Here is a 15,799-nt window from a genome sequence, read left to right on the forward strand (position 1 = left end):
TTACCTCATAAATACAGTGGTGGCTCCTCTGCTGAAGCAGAGGAGTGTTGCCCCACTGCTTTTTGTAGTGTAAAAAAAGGAAAAATAAAATGATAATAGCCAAGGTTATTCTCACTTTATTTTTCCCCGTTGCCGCTCTTTGTGGGGCGTGGCTGCTCTCAGAGCAGGGGAGGAGTAGTGTGCACTCCCTATGTGAGCATGAGTGCTTGGCCAGCCCTCTCGGGTCGCCTTTAAAAGCGTCTTTTTGCAGTGTAAAAAAAGGAAAAATAAAACGATAATAATCGAGGTTATTCCCATTTTAGTTTCCCCCGTTGCGGCTCCTTGTGGGGTGGGGCTGCTCTCAGAGCAGGGGGAGGAGTGATTTGCACTCCCTATGTGAGCATGAGTGCTTGGTCGGTCCTCTTTGGTCGCCAAAAACAGTCATGCACGCATATTGTGTTCTCCGTTCAGGCTGCATTACAGCCTGCGTGGATAACATGCCCACCCTTCCAGCCCCTGGCTGAGCGCCGTGTCATGGCGCTCAGACCAATCACAACGCTGCATTCCAGAGTTGTGATTGGCTGCAGGGAGCCTGGGAGCCCTGGTGCTTCCTGTCTCCCTCCCCAAGAAGCCAGGAAGAGGACGTAGATGCGGCAGGCGGCCGGCCAGCCGGCCGGCCAGTAGGTATGTGATTTGTTTCAACCTATTCAACCACCGCCCCTAACCCCACCTCACCCCACTGCTGCTAAAATGTAGCAGCCGCTGCTGGATAAACAGCCAATAAGTGTTTACTCAGAAGACGTTATTCATGAAAAAGTGAAACCAAAAGGCAACATTCAGAGCAAATGATTATGGGAGTTCCAGTGTCACCACAGAAAATGGCAATAAATAAAGCACAGGAAATTCTGGTATATGAAGCGGAATTGTGAAAATCACAATAGTCCATCCCACGTGGAACCGAGAACTCTTGTCTAGATTCACTCTCTGATTGTGTATTTGCCTTCCACCCTATACAGCGCTCTAATGTCTCTCAACTAGACTGCACTATATAGATACCACGTATATACGTAGAATATAGTGGTGTATAGCAAAGTGGGTTGTAAAGCACATTTTGGATTCTTTGGGTTGGTGAAAACAAGCTCCCAGATGTGTGGGCTTGCCTTGCCAACTTGGCATCTGAAAAAGTTGAAGCTAAGAAAATGGTAACCCCAGTGATCGTCAGTGACGCTGAAAAATACAAAATGTTGCATACGCTCCTCTTGCACGAACGTTATTGTAACCACTGGCGAAATGGAGGCTACTTATGGGTCCTTCTCCATGAAGGGCGCAATACAAGTCTGGTTGCTACCTGGCTGATTTTGCATCTGCAAGCAACAAATGCAATATTATCGCTTGATGGCTCGCTCTTCGCACGAAATGGCAAAATCGTTGCGTTAGCCCTCTTCCATCATTTAGAGGGGCGTGGCTATGAGATCAGTCTTCAACCTTCCATTTTGGGGAAGGGCTGGAGTGATTTCAGGAACACAAATAACACATTGGATAAAACGTCTCATGTGTCACTTAGAAAGCAGTTCTAAGCTAAGAATACCTTTTGTTGCTGGGCAGCAGGCATATTGGAACACAAGAGTTATACAAGCAGTTGGTAAAGTCCTCAACTCTCTCTTTATGACACCAATATTGTACAACCACATCTAGTCAAACAGCATCTCCTTCAAACAGGGCTGTGCACATATACACCAATTCGACCCAACACCGCCTAAATTTTTATGACTTGAAACTGTTCTGTTGGACCTCTGGAATGGAAGCCGGGGCAATTCCTATTTAAATATGTAAATTAGCTATCATATGGCATATTCTGGACAAGGGGTATTTACTCGATCAGCCTCCTAAGTCTTCTGACAATTGTATAGAATGCCTACCAGTGAAAAGGGAGGGTTATATTTTATGAAAAATATATATATTTAGAGATTCTACATAACGGGTACCCAAGTGTTATGGTCCAATAGTCCCATTGAGGGCTTCTTACGGCATCGTAAACAATAGCTCTGATGAACAAGTAGTTTGTAAACGTCACCCGAACCCCAAAATGGAAAGCTAAGACCATATTACACATTTTGTCCATTATGTATTTTCTATATTATATATTTATTTTGACTTAGGTAGTTTGCTTGAAAAGTGTTTTTTTCAAAGTGCAGCTGTCAACGGGCACTGATTGGATTTAGAATGTTTAAGACTTTTTTTTAGCTTTCACGAATATAATCTTGATAAAACAATAGGAAGTAGTGAGGGCCAGTAGATTTATGTGGTTCTGTGACTGCAGCATTTACTGCACAATTATCGATTTGCATCAATTTGTAGATATCAAATATACTGTTATTTCTAGCTCAAATGGATACTAATTATACTACCCGAGAATGCCCTGCATAATTTGTGTTATTTGTCATATTATATAGTGTACCTTGCCACATAATTTGGCACTCCATGGTGTACTTTCCTATTAACATTAACAATGGTAAAGCTCAGCAGTATGGTGTGGGGGCTGTCATTATGATGATGAAAACTGTAGCTGACAGGGAACTGTAAAATATGTTCTACATTTCATGGTTTCCTTTAGAACCCATATTATATATATATATATATATATATATATATATATATATATATATATATATATATATATATATATATATATATATATTCTAGAGTGTATAATTAGTGTTTCGGCTCACTGATGTATCCGATGACTAAATTATAATTATATTATGTGTCCTAAATTCACGCCTCCCCTTCCACTGACCACTTTATGGAAGGATTTGGATTCATTCGATTCCGTCTTTCTTTCCTGCACAGCAACACAATCATTTGCACCAGAAATCAATCCAGAAAGACCCTTAGTGTGCCATTTCATTCAGCGAGTGTGCAACTGAACAAAAACCGTACCAACCGCTTCATCAGCATCTTCAGAGTAGCATCAGCAATGCCAGAAGAGCCACCAAAAACAGCTTTCAAATGATCAAAACAACCAGCCAGAGTTTCACTTTGTTTTGTTTGCAGCTATTAACCATGAGCCAGTCTGTTTTGTCTCGACATATCTCAATAACACACAGCTTTAACAATAACCAGGAACCTTTAAAAGTTAAATAACCTTTACGTTGTTTGGAAAAAGTTGATTTTCCTATATTGTTTTGGTCAGTCCCTACTTTGTATTGAGTGGGAAGTTGACACACTCCAAGATGGCCAAATGCTCTCTGTGCCTTGTGTTCTTGAAGATGGTATTTGCTTATCAATAGCATTATTATTGAGTTTAAATTAAACAAACATATGCAGAGAGGTGTGCAGAGCCTCCTCGTCCGTAGTATGCGGGAAGAGCTGGTTAATGCAGGTTCTACATGTAAGAAACTAGTCATGCAAGGGAATCCCTCCCTCCACTTTTCATTTCCAGCAGTTTCACTGCGTCCTATCACATTAATGAGCAGAGCCAAACTGTGACCCAGTCCAGGGATTGAGGCTCACACCAGACATGAGCACAGATATTGACCTGTTAAAATTGTGATGTGGGAGTGATAGAGATCAGGGTGTATATAATATCCCTACTTCCACGGATAGAGTAATCTCACAGTTACACGCACATACATTCTTCATACACTAGGGCCCATTTCACTAACATACGCTCAAATACTCTACCAGCAATAACCTGTGGAAAGAAAAACTCCTAAACACCCTGCATCTATATCGGGGTCGATAAGATCTGGATATTGAGACTGCCCTTAAACATAATCTAAACAATTTATACAATAATAATCAAAATAGGATACTCAATAATTGACAAGAAATAATAACCAACACCATATTCAAAATTATATTGCTTTATCTAAAATTAGTCAAAGAAAATCAATCAGAATAAATCATTTTTCTCATAGTTACCTATTCTAGCTAAATGTCAGAACAGGTCAGGACAAGTCTCTCGGTAAAGTCTCTCAAGACGAAGTCCTCTCAGCAACGATCCTCACCAACGCAGATTCGGAACGCGGCAAAAGGCAAATGGCAAGTGGCAAAGCCCTCTCTAGGCTAACAATTCTTATAACAAATCGAACAAAAGAAAATATAATTTGTATTAACTTCTTCCGTCAAACCTCTGAGCAAAGCGAGAAGGAAAGGATGTAGCATCGCTACATTTGAAAATCTCCGCTCAGGAAAAATCACAAAATAAACATAACGGAACAGGAACCAAAAAATACATTTGTATCTTGTAACTTCCACGTCTCCTCTGCAATGAGATCACAGTTCAGAGTCTTTCTTTAAAGCTCCTTTGTTTCCCAAAGCTGCCAAGGACGCTTCATTCATTTGGAGATCGCCCAAAACTGCTGCTGTCCTCACGGAAAATTTCAACCAGGCAAAGCAAGGACTGTGGTCAGCTGACTTCAGGACCATATTCAGCAAGGCTCTCTCTCGTCACAGATTCTACTCGAAGCCAGGCTTTACGTATCGGCCATCTTTGTTTAGGCCACAATAGGCCACAATAGACCATCTTAATTAAAGAGACAAAAACAACGTTACCACAGCATAATGATTGAACAGTGTTAACCCCACTAATACCCTTATGTGTATGCAATTATCTAGCTCTTGCAACATAGAAAAGCATTAATTCGAAAAGCGTTTCGTGCTTAAAAATAAACAGCACTCAGCAACGTTTAAACATTAAAACATGCACATTATTGTTAAACAGCACACTTATGCATTCCCACGTGTAATTCTCTCTTGTTAAAACAAACGAGTTGATTAGTAAGTATAAACACTTACACAAGACAAATAATTAATAATTAATAAATTAATATAACAAATAGACATGCCAGAGCTTCAAAACCCAGTTGATTTTCAAACTGAAAACTCTGCTCTAGCAGGAGTTTTCTGACAATTAAATGCTGAAACAACTTGAAATGCTCAATGAGATGTGCTGGACTGGGTGATTATTTTGGAAGGGCACACCCTGAAACATTTCTAAAGGGGATCATTGGATCCTCCAAACAGGGATCACTTGAACATGAAGGTTTTGAGTAAGGAATCTTCTGTGAAAGGGATCAATGTGTTTTTGAATGGCATACAGGAAGATGTTATCGCTACTCTAGGCAATCCTAAAATTAACCTGTTTGTAAAAAAATACTAAATTAGCTAGAACAGCTTTCTTAACTTTTCTTCCTTGTTTTCATTTTCTGTTAGAGCAGAGTTTGAAAAGATAAAAAATATTGTTCACATACTTTGGCTAACCATAGGGGAACTTTCATTGATTTTACTACTATTAATGTCACTGGCCACCCCCGCCCCTGATTGTGTGTTCCTAGAGTTCCATTTCCTGTCTGGTCTAGCCTATAAGTTAAACCCGGGTAAATCTGACACTTTTCCATCCTTCTGAGGTCTGTAAATTGAGTACAATTACTTTGGGTAACAATCATCTACCGCATCTAGAAGTGCTCTATGAAGTGCTATTTAAAACCAAGCATTTGCAAAGCCAATAGATCGTGCTTTTATATTGTGAGTGCTGACCTGTTGACTTTGCCAATGGTTGTCTGTAAGGTATTGTTAAAAAAGCTAAAGAAACAAACATTTCAAAATGCTATAGGAAAGGCAAACATATCTTAAGGCAACTCAAAACTACACTGAACAATGTTTTCAATCTTTATAAATGGCATTGTTTATTTTCCAGACACTTTTCACTCTGGAAGCCAAGAGCAAAATTTAAGGCCTAATTTAGTAACCAAAGGATTCAGATATGTGTTCCTTTGTGTAGCCCTGGGGACAAACGTATGGGCCTCCAGGAGAGAAGGGTCATGCTAAGTACACCTTCTGCCTCAGACATCAACTGAGCGAGTGCAGCAGATCGGTGCCGTCTTGACGCATGGGCATGCTGGACAGTTGGGGGGGGGGGAGGGGGGAACACGAGCACAGGGGCCTCATTCAGATCAGAATTGAAATAAAATTCTGGTCCTGAGGTGAATCCAACACCGAGCAGCCGTGGTGTTCGTCACGTTGACATGTCGATCTTTCGATTCAGTGAAAGCAGTGCGCAGTTACAATAGGAGGACACACATCTTCAAGCAGCGGTAAGTAGGGCAATGCCCGAGGAGCCGGTGTCCAGTTGCAGCTGTGGGTTGCTTTTTTGCGCAGCCTGGTGGGCCGATTTGGGCGGTTTCTGAGTTGTTCTATGTCGCCAGTGGCCCAGTGTTGGCCTTTCTCGAGGCAGATGGGCGTCCATTACCTCTCTCTTTTCAACGGCCGAGGTGTGACTCCCTTTCTCTCGCTGGACCGGCCCATTAATGTATGCATGTTGAGCGGGGGCAGGGGGCCTGAGCAAAAGTAGCCTCACATGTTTTCAGGTGTGTTTCACCAGTGTAAACTAATCCGTGCATTTTTTGTAACCCCCCAGCCCCCACCCCTTTTTTTAAATACAATTTCGCAGAAACAGTGTTGTGCAGAAAGGCAAAATGCAAATGTTGGCCACCCTTTTTAGCGTGCCCGAGCCGATTTGTAATCCCAATCCAACCCTGTCTTCAAGGGACACAGTGCAAATCACTGGTGTCTAAGAAAGCTGCAAGCCAGACTTAATGTGCCACGCATGACGTTCAGCCCCTTCCACACCGCGCTATAGAATGCACTTAGAAATCTCTGCTTGCTTCTGAGCTCCATTTGCTGCCTTGCTATCGATTTCATTCCGCTTTTTCTCCTTTCAGGTACTCCATCGCGCCCTTCTCACAGCTGGAGAGACTTGGCATCCGCCACCCCAAGCCCACGCCTTTCCTGGGAAACCTGCTATTCTTTGAACGGGTAACGCTCACAAGACATGCTTTCTGCAGCACGGTATGGTTTGGAAAACTGCCGCGCCCCCTGCTGCTTTAAGGAGGAACAGCACAGGAGAACATTCTAACTTAATAAAAATGTTTCGATATCTTTAGAGACACCCGAGGGATAAAGGCCAGGCGAATCGGGGCAGCCCTATTGCGGCCTAAACAGCAGCAAGTTTATCTGAAGATTTTCTCTAAATAGTCCCTTCACATTGGTTAAATATGTAGGCGCTGGCCAAAGTGTTGCTCCCATTAACATAACGCACACTACAAGCTCAATGTTCTAGTGTCACTTATAATAGTCACTGTACCCGGTCATGTATGTGGGATGAAGGAATGGGGGTGGGAGGGTCACCAGAGTTCACAAATCTATATTAGCAAGGCTCAGAGGTGCCAGGTCTGGATCCCTTAACAAGGGCTGTGGCCTATGTAAATAGGGCACAGAGAATGTTCGAGTGAAATCGGCAAAAGAGCATTTTCTTTCACACATCTAGTGCACCGGTAACTGAAGCTGTTCGCAGCAGCACATTGTGGTACAGTACATGACACTGGACAACTGCCACGCCCTCGGCTTCCCCACCGGCGCCACACTGTTGTGAATGAATGGAAGAGGCGCTGACGTCTGCACTGAAGACATAGTTTTATTCAGCAGAAGCCGTGAAGCGCCCAGAGGCCATCACACCATCATCAGCAGCTAACTCAGACTCTTCTAAGATCAAGTCTGGAGCACAAGTATGGAACAATGGCAGACTCACGGTTCCACTGCATAGCTAACCAACAATATTACATTTGAATAGTCCCATTATTGGCAACCCACCCCACCCACACCACAACAGAATATGCATGCATAAATAAATACACAACACAACTTTTGTTTGGAAAAATATTGCTGCAGGTTTATTCCATACAAAAGTATGCAATATGGTGGGTTATCTTACGGGAGATCCAAGGGCAGGCAGCTGTACTAACCTATGCTGCCCTGCTCGCCTGATGAGCCAAGCACTGTGGAGAATCCAATCAGCGCTACCCTTTTGGGGGTGAACCCCTTACTGGATCATGTGACACATTGGTCACTTATTACTCACGCCTCTTTCAGGGCAGAGCTTAGCAAGGCAAGCCCCGGTTGTTCAGGCCGCCCACCGCCCGAAGGACTAACGGGGCGCCAACGTAATTATTCCAGGCCTCTCTGCTGAGGTTCCTGGGATTTGGCTCTGGCACCCCAATTGTGCTCTTGCAGAGGTACCGTTCTGTACCCATATGCTTCCAGATCGCCCTGTACCTCCGCCACAGCTCTGGAGGCGGCCACCGTCGCCTAAAGACCCCCCCCACCAAAACAGTTCCTTTCTTGCTGCAAGCTGTAATTTCCTGGGCCTCATTCATGTCCAGTCGGAACAGATCCAGGCCCACCTGTGCCAAGTGCACACAAACTTTGTCAAAATAACCTTTGGTGTTCGCCCGGCATAGCCCATGCCTGATGAAGCCAAAGCCCCTTGCTCTGCGAACTTGCGCATGGAGCGGTTTACTTTTCTCTGGGAAAGTACCAAAACCTAGCATGACCTGCAAGAGTATGATGGCCTCCCAGGAGGGAGCTCTAATCTTAAATATCAGCTTGAAGGAAGATAGCGAAGTGGCTCCCATCTCCTGCAACCTGTAGTTGCAGTTCTTCTAGCCTTTCGTGCACTCTAACGCCTGCTTCCCCAATTCCTGGAACAGCAGCACAGTTGTTTATAGGACCGCTTCCACAACCAGCCTATATACTTGGCTATGTGGACGGGGCATTTTGTGCCTCACTGAAGCGACCCGTAACCTGACCTGGGGGCAGAGTGCACCTACTTTGTTGTGGTTGACCAGACATGTGCACAGACCTTCTCTATTAATAAACCGTGGCGAACAAAACTGTTTTTCGCCTAGCGCACACTATTGTAGTCACAACAACAATTTGGAGAGAACTTACGCCTACTACCAGACTTGCTTCACTAACGCTGTATCACAGATGCCCACGTACCTGCTAACCAGCTGTGACCCTTGATGCTCTTTAGGTCTTGCCCCCACTACATTTATGCAGTTTCCTGCAATGTACCCTTCTGCCCCTGTATGGGTGGGAAAATACCTGCAACATTGCAAATCCCACTGCACTCACATTCTCAGGCAGTCCGGTGGGGGGAGAGGGGTCCTTAGAATTGGTTCTGCTACATTGCCTGGCCTCCTAGCCCGCAAGCACCCTTGTCTGACAGCAGACTTTCTGCTGTGTCGCCCGTGCATTGTCCGCACCCTGGCGCAAGACGTCCCGTTCTATACCTCTGCTAACAGACTACCTTCAGTGAGGCAGGAGTGAACGGTTGTATGTGCAGTTCTTTTGCATTCTACACTTCAGGGTGGGACTACATACCCCACGAGACCACAGAGTCATGCGTATATTACCAATGATACTAATAGAATCTAAGGTTCCCAGTGTCAATTGATGACTATCCCGCCATGGAATATGTGACATAAGCAAGGGAGCCTTCGTGTACTTGCCATTATCCCTCCTGTCGTACAGTGATTCTGCCTTTACAGTTTAATCTGTGGCATTCGCCCCCAGACTTCCCAGGCTGCATACTGCTGGCCATGTGTGCAGCTGCTGGAGTAATAAGGGGATCTCCCATTGCAACTTGCAATGAAACAACGCCCGCTGGAATGTGCTATGTTGTAAGCGATCAAGTGATAACATCTCTCTTCCCCTTGAAGAGATACCACGAACCGCACTGGTCATTAGAACCTTGAGCAGCACACAATTTTCACCTGGGCATACCCCTAACTGAGAATGGCTCTGCACCGCTGTAAGGCCAGAGACACACATTTCTTAAACATATTTCGCTGGGTTTGCCACTTGGCGCCCTTCTGGTTGGTGATACGGAGCCTCCTACCCAGCATAAGCTGACGGTCTTGGGTTGCCGTCATACCACCTGTGTCCCTTGAATCACCCCCATTTCCTCCCCGCAAGAGTCATACTGCTAAGTGGGCAATCAGTTCAACATCCCTCCTTTCCTTCCAGACTGATGCCTGTTCAGTTTTATCTGTGGTGACTGCACCCAGACTTACCATGCAGCTTTACTGCAAACAATGTGAGCAGTTGCTGACATTGAGGGAATCTCACGCCTGCAACTACAGTGATTATTTAAATTATTATGATACTGAGTGTCTGGTTGAACTATGCACAAGTAATTGGCACTCTCCCACGTGCAGTTGCAGAGAAAGGTTTTGAACTAGTCCATCAAATTCAGCCAGCCACCCCCCTTGGTGGAGAATTGCACTCCCAAACTTCTGCTAGTGTAAACCCCGGTCACACCTCCTGTTCAGTAGAATTTAGTAATTCACGACACTGACAACCACAGGGGCCTAATACTGGGCTGTGTATATGCGGCCCAAGATGACCTTAAACAATTGGCTTGGAGTGGATGGGTGTTAACATAGACTGGCTGAAGTGCAATACCTTTGACAATCACTCCTGACAAGATGTGCCAATGCAGGTAGAAGTAAGAGTCATCAGGCCCGCCTTACTTCCTTTCCCAGTTATCTGTGTATAGTGCTTGTTGTAGCATGACGCTTGTGTATTTTTGCAGTACAAGTGTTCCCGTAGGCATTTTGCCGTTGCAAGAGGTATCAACTTATTTGGGACACAGGTCGAAGAAGATGCCCCTTCCAGTCTCTGGTTCTAGCCCATGGAAGGATAACCCATGGGGCAGACAAGTCTGTGGGAACCGGAGGTGAACAATATGTGCAAGTCCCCGCCCTTGCCTGGATATTGGAAATGCCAAATGGTCTATAACACCTTGTCATTATTTGTGCTCTAACGCCGTGTTTACCAAACTTTTTGCATTGCAGTCTACTTGTTAGATGACACCTACCACAACCCGCCTGCTGCCCTGGCTAAAGTGCGGGTGAATAGGTCTTAACAGAGGCTACCTGTAACCTGCCCTTGTTTGCAGAGGGCACATTTTAGCTGCATCTACCATACATAGCAAGACACTACAATATTGCGAGCCCAACTCCCACACAACTAATATTAAAACATAGTCCATCAGGGGCCGAGGCCTTGCCTTTGCCCTCTGTGGTGTGACCTGGATTGCTCAGACAGGGCGAAATGAGGTCACACATTCATGTGGTCCCGTTCTTCTTGTGCTACACTTCCTGGGGGATTAGTATGCGCCTCGCCTGCTTGTTCGGAATTAGTGATGGTCCCTCGAGGGGTGAAAGGTCAGGGTCTTACCCTTAAAGCTTTTCCATACAGAATTCTACAGGAAATCTACAGCATTGCTTTGTAAAGCTTTTCCTGGTTCCACTATTAATTATGGTCGATATGCTCTCCCCAGTTTGAACAAACATCTTAGCTAATCGTACGCCTGCCTAATTCCCAGGGCTGACTGGTTTAATGCTTTACAAATTAAATTGCCCAACCAAATGAGGCCTTGCCCTGACACTTTACTGGGTTGTCTCAACTTTCTTTCAGAGCTAGAAACGCCCCCCAAGTGTACATGGTACCTGTTTCTTTATGGTGCCAGCAGATGTTGCTCCTAAAGGCCCTTGTAGCCAATTGCACTATGCAGTCTCAACAACATATCGCAGCACCTCTCTTTGCGTTGTAATTGCCCAGAGTAAGTGTAAAATTATACTTTCCCACCAATGGACTGGTAACCGGTGGCAAAGAAAGACAGAACCTGGGCATAACCTCCCGGTTTCCTACAGTAAAACAATAATTATCTTGCACCAGTATCAAATGTGCCACATGCATCCATGCCCTATCATCTGTTGCTATGCAGATGTCATCCAATTCAATGACATAGGCGACATATCTACCAGTTCTTGCCTTTGTGGTCAACAAAATTCCATATGCCGGGATTTCTCCACTAGTACCTATGATGCTGAACCTGGATTTGTAAGGCACACATGAGATTTGACGATCGTCCCAATGCTAGTCGCCATATTTCCAACTTATCAATATCGTCTGACATACTGAGGGCACTACGAGGACTCGTAGGACGGAATAACGGTCTGAAGCATTAGTGCCAATTAAGAAACCGCCAGGAAACATCGACATCATGCCAATGGGGCCACTTCCCTGAAAACCGGCCACAATCCAGTACCCCCCATAATACTGCAACCCAGACGTACACCCGGGGAGCAAACACGCGACTCTGGTAAAGGTGAAATAACATGCAAATTACATCCCTGCAACCCAGGCATAATACTAAGTTAGAACCGCAGATAAATATAGGCAAACAAAAGGACAACCGAACACAGCTGTGCCACATCCAAGAAGAACCATCTACAGTTTAAAGCCCACTGAGGGGAGAAGTACAGTTCCCGCGTACTTTGAAACCACAACACTAAAGAGGAGGTAGACCTCTCTGGAGTGCCCCACCTTGGCCCCCAGACATGCATGAGTGCTAGGGGGGTTGAGGGCAGAAAAACAATGACCAACTGATGCCCCGGGTGGGCGTGCATCCCTAGTCTTGGTGGGAGCAACACGGCATCCCTGGGAAAACCTGTCTCTACATATCCATCACAAACCGTGCCCATCGCGCCTTCCTGATGCACACACGCCACATGCTCCGCACAGCCCCCAGCGTTGAGGTGTGGGCATACTCCGTGTTCCTGTAGGGGCAATTGGCAGCTGCACTAGCTGCTGCTGTGTTACAGTATTGAAAGCACGTCACCGACCCCGCATATTGGATGGAATCATTCGGAATTTGGACAAGTGTGTCTGTGCACTGTCAGTAACCTTCCTCAAAGTGGGCATGAAAGAACTGAACTGTATCAATTAAAAGCCGTTCCAACAGGTGCCCCCAATAATTTTGGCTGAGGGCGGCTGGTAGTACTACCGCATGTGCTATTGATTACAAGTAAATGCACTCCTGACCTCAACCTTCAGGATGCCGTGTTTTAAACGCCTCAGAGCCCCCCACGCGTGCTGAAGAAGGCCGTGCCCTTGTCTGGTATTTTGCCGCTATGTCATTGCATCCCTATATTTACTACAAAAGGAGCACTACACATACAACAAGCCCATCCATTGGCATAGTTAATGCTTCTAATAGTATAAGATAAATAGGCCACAATTATAGCTCAGTTGCATAGCCAACCGAGAGCTAGCCACCTCCATCCATAGCTGCCAAGGTTTCAGATTGCTATGTGTGACATTTTCATAATTTCAGCGCATCTGTGAGTGACATTCAAAAGACTATGACTGACACTTTCTTGGGCGCAAAATCAATCAATGATACGGCACATATCCAACCTACCCATGCACATTTCAGAAAAAGGTTAGGGCAGCGGGACCTGTGATGCAATCTGCCGGTATAGTTCGAATTCTCTTGATGGCTCCAACAGTCAACCCCATAATGGGAAAGAACTCCCACTCGGTCTGTACCCTTAACTGTATTGGCATTGAGTGGTCTTATAATGAATTTTAACAAATTGTGTGCATGTGTGAAGGCGTCTGCGATGCATGGTTCATGTCGTGGCTGCTCAAACACGTGCAGTAAACTGAGCTGACATCGACCCTGTGGGACTGTTGTTAAATAGACATGCTAGCCAGACGGGGGATATGATCGGGCTTTGTGCTCCTAATGAGCATAAATCCAGCTGAAATCTCTGTCATTGCCTCGAGCAACATACTATAAAGGTGACGCTACAGCCCCAAGCCAGGCTATTGGGTGATAGTTGCATCGATAGATAACTATGGCTCCGTTAAAAGGATGTTGAACATGCTGTGGTTACATCCCCGTCACAAATGTCTACAACTACAACTTTATCGCTGCGTTACTCCAGTGCGCACCCCAACATGAGCCACCATCGACACACATAGCTAACAGCCACACGCCTTCAGTTGCTACTTTCCCCAGTATGGTGGGGCCCCGCAAGCAGGCGGTACTCTGGCGCCCGGCCTCACAAAGGCACACTTGCCCCACCAACACCCTCTGGTGGACTGCAGACAAGTCAGAATCCAAGCCAACATTGATCACCCCCATGTCTCTCCGTGGGGCACACCATCCACTCAACGTGACATGGGGATAGCCACCCTGCGACGGATTGAAGAGCCAACCAATGCCCTGGACACCTGGTGTCCTTCCCCTCATAGTCCGACCGTCAACCTCTGCGTAAAGCTCTTAGAGCGGGGCGAGCCACAGATGCGACAGTGTCTGCCTGCCTATCCAAAAGAGCATATTACCTTGTGTGTAACATAGCTCAAAACAACCAGAAGTGCAGCGCCCAGCGAGCGCCTGACCGTGAGGCAAGTGGCTAACCCTTGCGCCCTGCAAAGCAAGCTCGTTGGTTACCCGCACCACCGTCCTGCTGCACTGGGGGCAAGATTGCCCCAGAGCCGGTTTTAATGGGGGCAAGGTGAACGCTGGCGCTGCACCCTGCCGCGCCCGACCACGAGGAAATCTTTCCCTGTGCGGGAGGTCGTCGGCTGAACAACAGCACTGGAAGGCCACAATAATCATAGGCAATCTTGAGGAGAAAACGCAATGGGAAAGCCCTCCCCTGCCAAGGCAACTTGAACAAAGCCGGTCAGTCCACGCACCGGGCTGCCGCTACAAATGTCCTAGTCACTCCCAGGTCGAAATGACGTGCTAAGTGTTGGGGGCAAGAGAAGGCACCAGTCAGCCGCTCCGCTGGGGGCACAGGGGGGAACTCTCGCCCGCAAGGAAAACAAATGGCACGTGTCTGACACGTAAATACACGGGGAGTATAAGAAATGCTGACAGACACCGGCCCGAGCCCCAAAACACACCCGAAGGCAACATGGGCCAAACAATCGGCCCTCAACATGGGATGGAGAGCCCACTCCGACCCCGCCCGTCTCACTATTTCGCCCCTGACCAGCCCAGGTTATTAGCATGCAGGACGCACGCCCCACCTCCGGGGCTGAGAGCGCTGCCTGCCCAGCAGACAAATCAACTTCAATTCACCGCTACCCTGGGCCCGGCTGGGGACCAGGCAGGCCGCCAAGTTGCGCCCCCTGGCAAAACAGGGAAAATACACAAAGGTCAGCTTGACCTGGACCCGCGCCAAGACCAGAGAACTCACACCTGCCTCCCTGGCCAAAGAGACATTGACGACAGACACAACCAAAACGGACCCATCACCCTGTGTGATTGTCCGACTCAGGCCCAAGACGTGGTCTGCTACGGCGGTGGACACCTACCCCACTCCAGTGCACAAACACCCTGACACCACTGGGCGCCATCACTTAAGAAGCCTGTATTGGCCCAGTGTGTGTACCAACATTAGGCTGCCGCTGCAGGGTAAGAGCACAGTCCGGACCGGGAGGGTGAGCCTGGCCCCTCCTCTGCCATGTGAAAGAGTCCCCTTAAGCAGTTAATCACTCCACGCTCTGGCACAAGCTAGAGCCACACCGGCAGCTTTATCCGACTGTATGCCAACGCGGTCAGCCGATCACCCAGAAGAATTGGAGTGCGCCTGGCGTGGGGTTCGAACTCCTGACCCTGGAACCCGGCATGCGCTCGACCGGTCTGGCATGAAGAGGCAGCGCATCATCGCGGCCCTGATCGCGCTACCTCTCAACGAGAACGAATACGGCAGCCACCGGACCTCCCGGCGGTCACCGTAACCCCTCGCCAGCAGATGCCACCACAAAGGCCCCCGGCCCTGCTGCATGCCAGCAGAAATGCCCCGCCCCCCCCCTCCCCCCAAGTGGAGGGGCGTCAAGTTTCGTAGGTAAATAAATGCAACATCAAATCAGCATGCATGCTGTGTGCCCTCAGCAAGATCCTCCTAATCAACTTTATAAATACAATAAGGCAGGCTCTGCTGTGCCCTCGTTGACAAGGAACCCACATGGGTAGACCAAGGAAGTCCTCACATCCCAAAAACCCGACCCCTACTGCACACTGGGCCTCGGGTCACCAACCACGCCGTTCGACTGTCCCCCGCTACACAGTCCTATACTGAAGGGGAAAGACTTGTGTGGGAGGGGGTTA

The 15,799-nt window shown here is 47.0% G+C and overlaps 1 protein-coding gene and 1 long non-coding RNA gene across 3 annotated transcripts in view; one reads left to right on the forward strand and one right to left on the reverse strand.

The window, feature by feature from the left end:
- Positions 1–15,799, forward strand: part of TBXAS1 (thromboxane A synthase 1) — a 405,845-nt gene that overhangs the window by 214,963 nt on the left and 175,083 nt on the right. For both annotated transcript variants that reach the window (XM_085652048.1, XM_085652049.1), the window contains one exon: positions 6,705–6,798. In XM_085652048.1, coding sequence (XP_085508174.1) covers positions 6,705–6,798 — 94 coding nt within the window. The remainder of the gene's footprint in view (positions 1–6,704; positions 6,799–15,799) is intronic.
- LOC146854268 (uncharacterized) overlaps positions 3,851–15,799 on the reverse strand; it is a 51,828-nt gene continuing 39,879 nt past the window's right edge. The window contains exon 3 of the long non-coding RNA XR_014981187.1: positions 3,851–4,507. This is a non-coding gene — a long non-coding RNA (uncharacterized LOC146854268). The remainder of the gene's footprint in view (positions 4,508–15,799) is intronic.

The sequence above is a fragment of the Triturus cristatus genome, chromosome 4_1 (assembly GCF_964204655.1).
Source record: "Triturus cristatus chromosome 4_1, aTriCri1.1, whole genome shotgun sequence".
In the NCBI taxonomy this organism is placed as follows: domain Eukaryota; kingdom Metazoa; phylum Chordata; class Amphibia; order Caudata; family Salamandridae; genus Triturus; species Triturus cristatus.